The sequence below is a fragment of the Triturus cristatus genome, chromosome 8, assembly GCF_964204655.1.
Source record: "Triturus cristatus chromosome 8, aTriCri1.1, whole genome shotgun sequence".
NCBI classification, from domain to species: domain Eukaryota; kingdom Metazoa; phylum Chordata; class Amphibia; order Caudata; family Salamandridae; genus Triturus; species Triturus cristatus.
In genome coordinates this window covers 1,225,057,439-1,225,069,864 of record NC_140591.1, presented here as the reverse complement: position 1 = coordinate 1,225,069,864, position 12,426 = coordinate 1,225,057,439, and the positions used below count along the sequence as shown (strand labels likewise).

At 44.2% G+C, this 12,426-nt stretch overlaps 1 protein-coding gene across 2 annotated transcripts in view; it reads right to left on the bottom strand.

Moving 5' to 3' along the window:
* Positions 1 to 12,426, bottom strand: part of MYO16 (myosin XVI) — a 2,357,781-nt gene that overhangs the window by 389,465 nt on the left and 1,955,890 nt on the right. For both annotated transcript variants that reach the window (XM_085622905.1, XM_085622906.1), the window contains exon 31: positions 199 to 506. In XM_085622905.1, coding sequence (XP_085479031.1) covers positions 199 to 506 — 308 coding nt within the window. The remainder of the gene's footprint in view (positions 1 to 198; positions 507 to 12,426) is intronic.

The window sequence follows — 12,426 nt, the reverse complement described above, 5'->3', positions numbered from 1 at the left end:
TGACTGACTGACTATAGTTAGGTTACAGACATTTGTATAAGCGTTACATTTTCAGTAGTATGACTCCCAACACTGCCGAAATTCGGGTACTTTTATACCCTGCGGTCAAGGATTCTATAAAATAAAAAAACATTGAGAAACAATGAATCACATTTAAAATAATCATTCAGAAAATCATTTGTGTTCCTTATGTCTGACCTTCACTAACTGTTTCCTTGGAAGGCGCGGACAAGCAGGCGCTAACAGCCTCATAGGAAGCGCTGAGCCTTGTATTGGGGTCCCTCTTTGGTTTAGGCGGAGGCTGTTTCCGTGGCGATGGCAGACTGGAGCTATCATCCATGCTGAGCACCGAGTGCAGGGACAGGGATCTGAAGGATGAATGTGCAGCAGATTGAATCAAGCCATCGACTGCGGAGGGGGCAGGCACCGAGCTGGAATGAGCATGTTCTGGCATCCGGCTACCTACACAGCTGTCTTCTGATACCCTCCCACCTTTGTCATCAGTTCTGTAAGTGAGAAGAGATGGTGAGAGTCAATATTTGAACAATGACAAGTCAAGCCTGCAGGAGAGGACCATTTTAGTAATCAATCTCCAAAGAGAGAGTAGAAGAAACGAAAGAAAAAGAGAGTAGTGAGCAGTCAAAGATGGGAGAAAGAAGAGAGATAGGAAAAAGAGGGGGTGAGAAGAAAAAGAGTGATAGCTATTGTACAAATAATTCTAATGTTGTATATAGCATAATGGAAAATTAGGAGGGAAAATAGAAGCAGCATCTCTAAAAGAACAAAAGGACCTATAAGGTAAACATTTGTTGCTGGAATTACCGTTGCTAAACAACACCACTGACTCTTCTCTCAGAAAAATGAGACTGTCTCATGGAGCTGTCTGGTAAAACTCTGCAGCACTGAACCTCTAACTAGAATGTTGGCCCTCATTCCGAGTGCTATAATTATCACACATAGAAAAATCCAACACCAAGGGGTAGATTTACTAACAACTTGTGCCTGATTACCCAACGCAAATTTGTGATTTAGGATTTACTTTCTATCGCAAAAAAATATTTTCCCTTCGAAAGTAGAACTGAATTGATGCAAAATGGTACTAGTGATGCTTTGTGTAGCTTTGGTCAAGGGGGTATCCTATGAATGATACATGGGTGTTCACATGTGACTACTTATGGGTTTAGATGTAAAGCCCTGTCTACTAAAAGTGGCAGACAGGGTTTTGCACTTAAAAATAACACCTATTTGAGGCAGGTGTTAAATTGCAGAAAAGCTTTTGTTTTGCCTACGTTTTCCAACACCGCATGTGTGTTCTACTGATTAACGCACATTCAATGTGGGAAAGTCTTAAACTAAGTCTAAGCATAGTATTTTGTACTGGAAGGGTGCATGGGTGCAAGGCAGACTCAAAGGGGCAGATTTATGTTTCCTGGCGCATCCCTGCAAATCAGCAGGGATGCGCGAGGAAAGGGTGCATTTACAATGCAGCGCATCGTGGCGCAAAGATAAACAGATGCGTGACGCATCTGATGGCGTAAGGGCGGCGCATTGCTGGAGTCGTGTCGCAAGCACGACGCAACTCCAGCAATGTTTAGGGACTGCCCATACCTTACATGCTGCGTCATGCCTTACGCCTGCTTCAAGCAGGCTTTTTCCGAGGCTTTTTCCGCTGGAACGCCCACCCTGCATACATTAAACCTGACTCAGGTTTAATGTGGCGCAGGGCTTTACACCGTGACGCATCTCCATAGATGCGTCACGATGTAAATAGGGCGCAACGTGGCGCAGGGTTTAAGCCGCTGCTGCGTCACAAAAGTGACGCAACGGCGGCGTAAAAGTGGCGCAAGTCTAACATAAATCTGCCCCAAAGAGCGCTGGCACAAGGGAGAGTGAAACTGCGCCATATCTATATGAGACTGTTCTGTGGTTTGCAATGCAGTAACTTTGCTGCGCTGCCTTGCATAAAATGTTGGAAAATCTACCTCACAGTATCATGGAATTGTTCATGTTAAAAAACTGAGAGGTATGACCTACCTAATTATTATTTTGCACATGATATTTCCCGGGTTTGACAAAGATATGCACAATTCAGAATGCAGAATGCTAAATTCTGATCTTTGCGATAAGTTGCCACGTTTATCAGAATCTTACGGGCAATTCGTAAAGAAGGCCTCTGACTATTTCCTAAGAATGAGTCTTGTGAAGGGAAAGCGATGAGGAGTGGTGTCGATCATGTACTGTCATCGAATGAAAATAATGCACTCAACATACTGGAAATTTACCAAGGTCAAATGGAGCTGGTTCTCTAAAAGTGTACAACAATACATGTGATGTAAGCTGGGCTTTTAACATATCATTTTATAAAGTAAAACGAATAGCACTGTGGTAGCCTTTAGAAATGTCTTTTACTGAGTTTCGGTTCCTTAAGAGAATAGGATTAGCAGAATCATATCAATTGCACGGATGTCTTCATTATAATACTGACTTTAAAACAATGCCAGTTTTATAATGTAATTTATGTACTTCAACATAAAGCCACTGTTTGCATGGTTGAGAACCTGCCTTTGTTTTTTCAAACTCAATACAAGTGCATATGTCATTGCCACACATACTGACTTTTATTAAGACAACACAGTGTCTCATTTAGATTTGTTAGCTTAAAATACCCTTGTGATTACTAACTGCAGCAATGTCTTCCTTGGAAATACTATAATTAACCAGCAGAGTGAAAACAAATTACCCAGTGAGCACACCAGGTTTATCTTCTGTTTCTTTGTGTTCTTAAATGGGCATTCACTGCACAGTGATCTCATGCAGGAACCCAGTGGCAGTAAGGTTCGAAAATCCATCCAAAAATATGAACTTTGAATGATATTGTGCTGCATGCCCCATTCTAAGTTGTGTGGGATAGGGTGGGATATTTACCAATATGGCCCCCATTATTAGTTATTTAACGGGCCATACAAACAGATAACCCGGGTGTTGGTATTTATTGGGCCTTGAAAAAATTATTGATTTCAAGAGTTTTCCCGAACTGAGGGCCATATTATCAAGGAACGGCGATAACATTATCAGGAAACTGCCGCTAAAGCGGCGATAATGGGCTTGATAATATGCCCTTGTGAATTCCCATAGAAGCCCATGTTCTGGTGTGAACATGGGCTTCTATTGGAATTCTCTGCGGCATATTATCAAGCCCATTATCGCCGCATTAGCAGTAGTTTCCTGCTCTAAAGCGGCAATAATTTTAACGCTGATCGTGATAATATGGCCCTGAATGATGAATAAAATATGGATTTTGATGCTTTCTGGGGCACAATCCACACGTATCAGTATGTAAGTGCCATTTCCCCTGGTAAGTTTCAGTAGGCTTGGCCCGCTGAAATCCCCCTTGTGAAAATTATGCGGGAGGTGTGGTAATTACTGCTAAACTTGTGATTCTGATTCCTGTGTAAACACGTTTTTGCACAGGTGCTAGACAAAAATTAGCTTTTTAGTGTTACCTAAAGCTCATGCAAATACCGCTCGATTTTTACAATGTTGGTAAATACATCTTTTCCAAAGTTTTTTAAATGAGGCACATCATTTGGAATCAGTATTTAACTAACATAAATCTGCATGTTTAGCTCCCCCCCCCCCCCCCCAGTTCTGTCCTCCAATAAACCTCAGAAGGTTTGACCTGCCAGAAGAAGGAGAGTTGTACACACTCACATAACTTGAAATTCGCATTGCTTTGCAAACTTCTATTTGTACAGGGAACAACATTTTGCCCTGACCTTGTAATGAGGGTCATTGTCTCATATCATTTTTTGGGTCAAAACATGCTATGATTTACGATGAATAATTGAATGCAAAATGTAAAGCGTTATATTTGTAACAGTTTTGATAAATAATCCAAATACATTTTAAGATATAACTGCCAAGTGGCCTCATAGCATATGTGACATCACCAATCCCGGCTTTTCAGCCAACAGCACGTTCGTTTTTTCTTTCTAATTGTAATCATGGGTAAAGCTGCTAAGCCATTCTATGTGGAGGTGATTGAACAAAAGTGCAAGGGAGAAAAGTGATGTATGCATTTGATAATTTCACCTGCTGGCAATACACAACCAGCCATGCTGTTGTGGACACCTCTCAAGTTTCACAATCATCTTGGGATACAAGGGTAAGAAGTGGGCTGTGCATTGAAATGTACCCGCCCATGCCTATAAAAATGCTACCTACTTTTACACAGGGATCTATCAGATATACACATATATATATTTCCAAGGTTACTAACATTAGCTACGGTAGGACCTCCACCCGGTGTCTTCCTGACCTCCCCCTACTGTCTCCCCTCTGCTGTGAGCATGCAACAGACCTCCTACGCTGCACAAAAGAAACAGCTAACTTTTTTCAAACTTCAGAGCAGCCCTATGGATAAACGCATGCGTTTTTATTCTGCTTTACATGATGACTTGCCCTTTTTCCCCAAAACAGGGAAATGTATTTGAAATTAGGAAAAGCATTGGGACACCGGGACCGTCCTTAGAATTCCAGGACTGTCCGGGAAAATCCGGGAATTCTGGTCACCCTACTTCCGCACCACCAGAGAACTGAAAAGGCATCAATGAGAAATTGACTGACTCTAATAATTGTGCCACCCCCTCACCATTGCACTTCATTCTGACCATGAACATTTCTCCAACAAACCCAGCAGTAACTCTCTAGGCCTATTGGATCTTTCATTCATTGTTTAGACAACCACCTCACATTATTTTTTGATCAATATCCCACTCAAAATTCTTTGAGAATTGTTCTCAAAAGCAAACTTCAAAACATCCTGTTTTCTTACTTCTGAACTGTTCACCCATCGCCCAACACACACTCCACACTCACTCACAACCAGGTGAATATCCTTGACCTTGCACCTACACCTACCATAGTATCACATTTTACACCTATCATTTACCCCTCCACCTCCAATATAGATATCCTAGAAATCATGATTAACATCTCTCCTGATCTCTTGTACCACTTCCACCATAATTCACAAAGAAAATGCCACCCAGGCTCTCTTTTGACTTTGCAAAACTATCTTATGCCAGCACACACCTTATCACTTTAGAAAGTTACAAATACTTTAAAACATGGTATTAAAATACCTGACACAATTTAACCCATGCTGCATCAAAACAGCAGCAGTAGATCTCAACTAAAATTCAAAAACTAAGATGTGAATACTTATGTGACAATGTTATTAAAATGAAACATAATGAACATCTTGAAGCATCCTGCTGGCTTGAACCTAAACTGAAAAACTTACTCTTTCTACTATAGACAACTATTACACAATGCATTCAACCTGTAGATGACTTAGCCTATTATGTTTTGTCTAAAATATCATCTGACAGTAATACAGTCACTGCTCAATGTGATGCCTCCTCTATCCTGTTCTGCTCACCCTTACTTCCAGACCTTATTCTGCTGCACTTGCACACTTCACCATCACATCACATTTAGAGCTTATCCTTATACACAAATCTTCTTATCATTTGTAATCTCATTATGCCCTTTAGTCCTTAAGCTCTCTCATATAAAGTTATTTTCTGGTAAAATCTCAATTTAATCGTTTCCTCATATTAGGCACATTTCCATCTTATATTAAATCCACTGATGTCACTCAATTGATATAGATGCCTATACAGAACACTTCTTCTGCATCAAACTCCTACTCTCCATTCTTCAGCTCGACATGAGTGGAGATGCTGGTGCATTTACCAGAACCAAGAGTGGAGGAGGCGGGTGCTGTTTCAACATCAACCAATGTAGATCAATTTTAAGAGCCATACTGATCTCTTACACCTATCAAGGCCTCGACTGTTGCATGCGGAGAAGCATATAGACAGTTTTTTAACATGTTGAGGCGGTGGTATACATGCATGGTGAGGGATCCAGTAATAAGGTATTTGCTGCCCCAGTCACTCTGGAAGGTCTTCTCCTTGTTTTATGATCCATTGTCAGTTTGAATGAGCAATAGAAATGACGGCAACCGTGAAACAAATCGTTGGAATTTGCAACAGCCTGAAGAGTAATTTAGCACTGACAATGTTTAATCAAGACTAGAGAGCAGGGTGAATTTCAGATATTTAGACAATAATGAGGAGCAGTGTACTGATGAGAGGAAAGGGGAGGAGAGAGTGGATGATTTTCAATATTTCTTTTCTACATAGAGATAGCATGGCCATCACAATATGCAAGAGGGTCGATGATGGAGGCGTATACTTTATAAAGCATTTTGAAGGTAATATAGTTTGGGGTTTATGTGTGTGATGATGCTATTCTATTTAATTCTGAAAATAGCAAGAAGCAAGTGGGTTTCCTGTGACAGGTCAAATATACCACAAGCAGGGTCCAATGCTTCTGACGAAGAACACCCAAATGGAAAGACATACTATTAATTTTAACATTTAATGTACACTAAAAAATGTGGAAAAACAATAATGAAGGGCAAAAGAAATGGGTTTTGACAAGTACCTCTAACAACTTCTAAATGAAGGAAACTTTGGTATGTAAACAAAGAATAATGGGATTTGAATAAATATAGTGAACAGTGAACACTAAAAAGAGTACACAAACCTATTGATTAGGAAATATTGCAAAGGAGTAAAGGTGGGATTCTTGAAGGAGGACCACCAGACACAGTGTCTAAAATATGCCATATATATCACCACTTCGACGCTAGTTTGAAAATTAGTTAATATTTTGCTTACTGTAGCGCAGTGTGAAGTAAAAGATCTCTACGTGTGAACTATAGTTGAGGCCTATAGAATTTGGGCAAAGTCTCTAAGCTCCAAATTATATCTTTGTAAGATGTTGACCTAAGAGTTTAATAAGCACTTTTGAATCTTCCACTTCTGAGTGAATTACCACCTGAGTCCTTTTTCTTCCAGAGGTGCTGCTGTTATTTAAGTCTGAGCACACAATACATTATATGAAGTACTTGAAGTAAACATTTTGCCGTCATAGCAGAAATAAATAAACAAATACAACACTTTAAACAATAAGCTGGACATGGCAAAAATAAGGGGGTCATAAGGAAGGGGATTGCCCATTGACTATTGGTGGAGATGCGGTAATACAAAATTGAGTGTAAGTAAATTTGCCAATCGGCCGTCAATCTATGAATAGTATTTTACTATAAATAGGCTTATGCTTGGACATGCTTCTTGCATCATCATTGTATTTCTTTAATTGTAGTTATCATAATTATAACGCACCTTCACAGTCTTTCCTTTTACAACATAAAAAGAACCCTCTCAAACCAACGATGTTCAAACATGTGGGGCCATATGTACGACCTTTGAATTTTGCGACTCGCAAACTGCGACAAATTGCAAATCGCAATTTGCGAGTCGCAAAATTCAATGTACAACAGTGTCTGAGACTCTGTTTGCGATTCCCAATGGGGTCACAAATTGCATGCCTCATGAATATTAATGAGACTGGCTGGCACTCCCAGGGATGGTGGCCTGCTGGGGTCAGCAGACCACCATGTCTTGGACTGCTTTTAAATCAAGCATTTTTTTTTCAAATGCAGCCCGTTTCCCTTAAAGGAAAACGGGATGCATTTAAAATTAAACTTTTCCATTTTATATTTTAAAGCCAAGTAGTGATTACTGGGACCACTTTCTGCCCTTAAAAAATACTTGTATTCACAAAGAGGAAGGGGTCCCCTGGGAACCCCTTCCTGTTTGCGAGTGCTTTACCACCCCCTTGAAGAGGGTGATAAACTGCGAGTATTTTGCGACTGCCATTGTGGTCGCAAAACATTCTTACATAGGGTCCAGACTCGCTATTAGGAAGGGACGCCCTCATAACGCCCCTTCCCAATAGCTAGTCGCTAACCCTATTTTGTGAGTAGCTATTTAATTAGCGACTGGCAAAATAGGGTTATGACATGGCCCACTGTTTTTTTGCATGCGCAAACGGGTCTAAACCCCTTTGCAAATTCAAAATTCCATCGTACATCTGACCCTAAGTAGTATGGCCCCTTTAATAATTTAGCCAACTAGGCCATGGTCAGTTAGAACTTGACAATCTGTTTATTAGACTTTTGCATTGCTGCTAACTAAAGAGCAGTTGGGAAGGATGACCGCACCTCCAGAGCCGGTCATTATTAAAAGCTTTGCAACTGAATTGGGATCTCACAACATTACCTATTCAGTATTTAATGGGAAGTCAACCACACGCCCCTTTCAAATACGAAACTGGTATGGGGTCGCAATATTATTTTACAAAAAGTAAAATTTCACTGTTTCGTAAAATGGCATTGGCAGGTTATAAGAGCATTTTTAGTGTTCACAAACTCGGAGTGTTCATAGGTATAAAAATGCTTTGTACATTTGGTCCTTAGAATTTATTTAAACCGTGCACTGTGCAGCTGCAGGAAAATTGATCAAAGAAAAAATGTGATTAGAAGGTTTACTAGTATATAACTAGACAGGAATACACACTGGGAACAAACTGTTTTCAGAGTGACTTGTCAAAGCAATACCCATAACCTTATAAACAAGGACAGAGGAGGCTCAGGTATCTTATTGCCACATGATTGTAATTAGGGTTGTCATACACATGAGAAAAAGAAGTAAAATAACAAATACGGACCATTTACACGTTCAGACTTCACATATGCCATTGGCAAATTAGCTATATTCAGATATAAAAATCTCGCAGAAAGATAAGTGAGGTATTTGATGTTTATGTAAATGATACCAGTTAACAAATGTTAGCAATTATCAGTGGAGAAATCAGTTTTCTTGTAATCAGTAGTGGAGAGTTACAGAACTTTACTGGATTCGCCATCTTTTGCCAGGGACCCATTTTTAGTGTATGGGTGAAAAGTATAGAGTGGCCACAGGTAACAAAAAATTAGTTTACATTCTGATTCTGAAATCCATGGCCAACCAACATTGTAGGTGGGCATGATATCAATATGCTGACTTGTTGAACGGAGATTAATTTAACTTAGAGCAATAAGTTAGAAAAACAAAACGTGTTACCAGGATACATGTAAGTCTTAGTAGAAGCATAGAGGGCTATAATGCATTCGTGGTCACTGTCATTTGTAAGCATGGAGTAGTCTGTGCAATCCAGAGATAAGACACCAATCAGAATAGAGCTGTAGCATTTGTATTCCTTTCTTCTATACTTAAAATACCCCCACGTCCCTCATGTCCTCGTCCCATTCATGACATCTGGAGATAACCATCTCCTTGACAGAAAAAAAGAACAGAGGAATGCTGGACCCATACCCCTCCCCCTCCCACAGGGAGGACTTAACCAGTACTGACCCAGAATTCTGCCTGTTCTGTTATCTTTCTGCCAACAGGAATGGGACAAGGTGATGGGTGCTGCTCCTGCTGGTCGGGTGTGGCGGTCTTGATGAAGTACCCATCTGGCTGCTTGGCTGTACTGGACGGGGTTTGTCTTGCATGACTCCTGGCCTGCTGGGCATGCCGAAAGGCACAAATTTGTCAGCCGTCCCTTTGCGGCTGGTGGTTTTGGTTTGCAGGGGCACATCTTCCTAGTGGCTGGGCCGGTTGGAAGACGTGCTGGTGCTTTTACTCAGTGATGTTGTCTTCAGCCTGCTGTGTCACATGTCCCCCTCAGCCGCGGGTTCGAATCCCAACAGTAGCGGTGAAGTTTTTACCCGTTTTTCGTATGGTGCTTGGTCTTGGCATTGTGGGTGTGGTACGTTGGTGTTCCTGCCCTCCTTCCCGGTCTGTCACCGGCGCATGGAGCTGTGGCTCAGCAGAGGGTCTTGTACCAAGGGTGTGTCTGGTCCCACCTCTTCCTGGGTTTTGTGTCCCTCCACCAGCGGCTCTGAGTCGTTGATCACCGTTTCTGCTGGGGGTGCCTTGGTTTTGGTTTGGTGGACCTTTGCCATGGGTTCTTCAGCGTCTTGTTGTGTCTGGGGGCCAGTTTTCCTGCCCTGGCTGGCATTCCAGCAGGGCAGGGGTGTTAGCCTATGGGGTGCTGATTGTTGTCCTGTGTATTGTTGGGTTCGGGAGGCATTGTGTTCTTCCCAGGCAAGTGGTCGCCCTGCTGTGGTTGTGTCAGTATGGGTATGGGTTGTGTGATTTGCCTCTTCCTGCCTCTGTCTCCTCGTTTGGTTGTCTGGCCTCAGTCTCCTTGGGTGGCCCTTTCGGTCCTTTGGCTTCAGCCTCTGTTTTCTGTGCCTCACTTTCTTGTTGTGGCTGCGTGTGTCTCCTGGCTGGGGTGTTTCCTGATGTAAGCAGGCTGGCCTCCTGGGAAGGCATCTGGTCCTGGCCTTTGGGAGCCATGTGGGGTTGCCTTTTTGGTGTCTGCCCGTGGGCTGTTCAGGGTTGCCTTCCTCTTCCTGGCATCTTGCGAGAAGATTGGCGCTTTGGGCCCCCTTGGAGCCTAGCGTACTGTACTTCCTGGCGTACTGTACCGGGCATTTGCTGGGCTCAGGACCAGCCTTTCTGCTCTTACCCTTGGCTCTTCCTCCACACCTACATTACCCGGCATGGGCTAGCCATGGTGTTGGAATCACCGCGCCCCTTGCTTGTCTTCCGCCCTGGCTTCCCAGCAGCTTTTTGTGGTGTATTGCCTCTGTGGCGTTGGTTGTGGCTGGTATTGGTGGTTTTCTTTCTGCTCTCAGGTATGAGGTGTTTCTGGTGTGTGGTTGTTTGGCCCTGTGCCTCTCTTTCCGGGCCTGTGGGGAATTGTGTTGGTGGATTCATTCTCCCATTCTGGGGCGGCTGTACCTGCCCTTTTTGTCACAGGGCTTCTCCATGCAGCCTTTTGGGCAGGGCGGGGGCCTTCTGCCTCAAACCCTTCATTATCTGGGGCAGTTGGCGGTGGCCTGGCTGCTGGGATGGAGGTTGCCTGCTGTACAGTCTCGGGTCGCTGGCCTGAGTGTTGCGTGCTGTTGCTTGTTCTTCTGGGTTTATTCTGCCTTCCTATCTTTGTGTTCTGCTTTCTGGTGGTGGGCAGGGGGTTCCTCCTCCTGTCTCTGCTGGCGGGTCTGTGGTTCTGTCGGCTGGCTTCTCGGGTGCCTCTGGGTCCATCAGCTGGGTTGGGCTGCCGGCCGTCCAACTTGTCTTCCCTGTCCTTGTGGTCATGGCATTGCATTTGTTTTCTTGCCTGTTTTTTGACTGGGACCTTGGGACCGGTGCCAATCTGCATCTCCGGTTGCTCTATGGCCATCTTGGGGCTTTGTCTTGGCCATTCTGTGGTCTGATTGCAGGATTTCTCCTTCCTGCTTTGGGCTGGTTGGCCCAGTGGCCAGGGGCCCTTGTACCAGCTGTTGGGTCTGGGGTGTGCTGTGGCTGGTTGCTGTTTGTGTTGTTCGTGTGTGGCTTATCTCTGGTGGCTGGTGGGTTGTCTTTCTCCGGAGCTGTTTTAGCCGCCTCTGGTCGACCCCCAGGTTTGCGATTGGGGGTGTCCTCCTTGGTGTGTATTGCTTGTGGCAGGGTCTTCCTGGGGGAGCCTGTTTGGTCTTTGGGTTCCCCTGGTCTCGTGGGTTTGGGGGCTTGCTATGCTCCTCCCTTGGTCCTCTCTGATTTCTGGGTCCTGTGCTGGTTCAGTCTGGGTCTTGTGGTGTCCATCCCTTGGGAATTTCTTTCCTCCGTTGGGGTCCTGTTGTTGGCCTTTTTTCCTGGTGATGTGCTTAGCTGGGTTCTGGTGTCTGGTTCCCCCCTGTTTTTTTCTGGTACAGGTGGGGTGTTGGTTTCTGGCTGCCTGGCCCTCCTGGTTGGTCTTCAGTAGCTGGGGCTCTGGTGCTCATCGGGCCAGCTTCCCTCTGGCCATGGGGGAGGGTGGTGATGCCTGGGCCCAGGTGGCAGGCCCTTTCCTCCTTTGTATGGACTCATCTGCTGTGGGTCTCCCCAGTTGTGGTGGGGTTAGTCCCGTTGTTTGGCCCTGTCGATCTTTGTTTCCTGGTTGGGGGCTTTTGGCTTTGTTGGGTGTTACTTCTGTTGTCTACTTTAGAATGATCTCTTTAGGATCTGCTGCCACTGCTCTGGGGCATTGGGCGTTGGTGGATTTTGGCCCTGTGGGAGCCCTTGCAGGCCTTCTTTGCCCTATGAGGTACTCGGTCTGTTCTGGTCCTCCTTTGGGCTTGGGGTCTCTGTGGTGTGTCTCCTTGCCTGCCTTGATTTTGTTTGTCCTTGCCTTGTCCCCTTCGGGGGGGTTTTCTGGGCTGGCTCCCTTATGCTCTACATTTTTAAGGGTTGGGGTTCTGGGGGCCTGGGTGCCCTAACTGTCTTTTTCTGTGGTGGTTGGCTGCCTCCTTGGTGCCTGTAGTGGCTTTTCTGTTCTGAGTCCAGGTTCTTCCAGGCCTTGGTTGTGTCCCTGTTGGTCTGTCCCTGGCTTTGCTGGTGTGTCTGGCCGCTTTGGATCTTCTTCCACCTGTGGCCT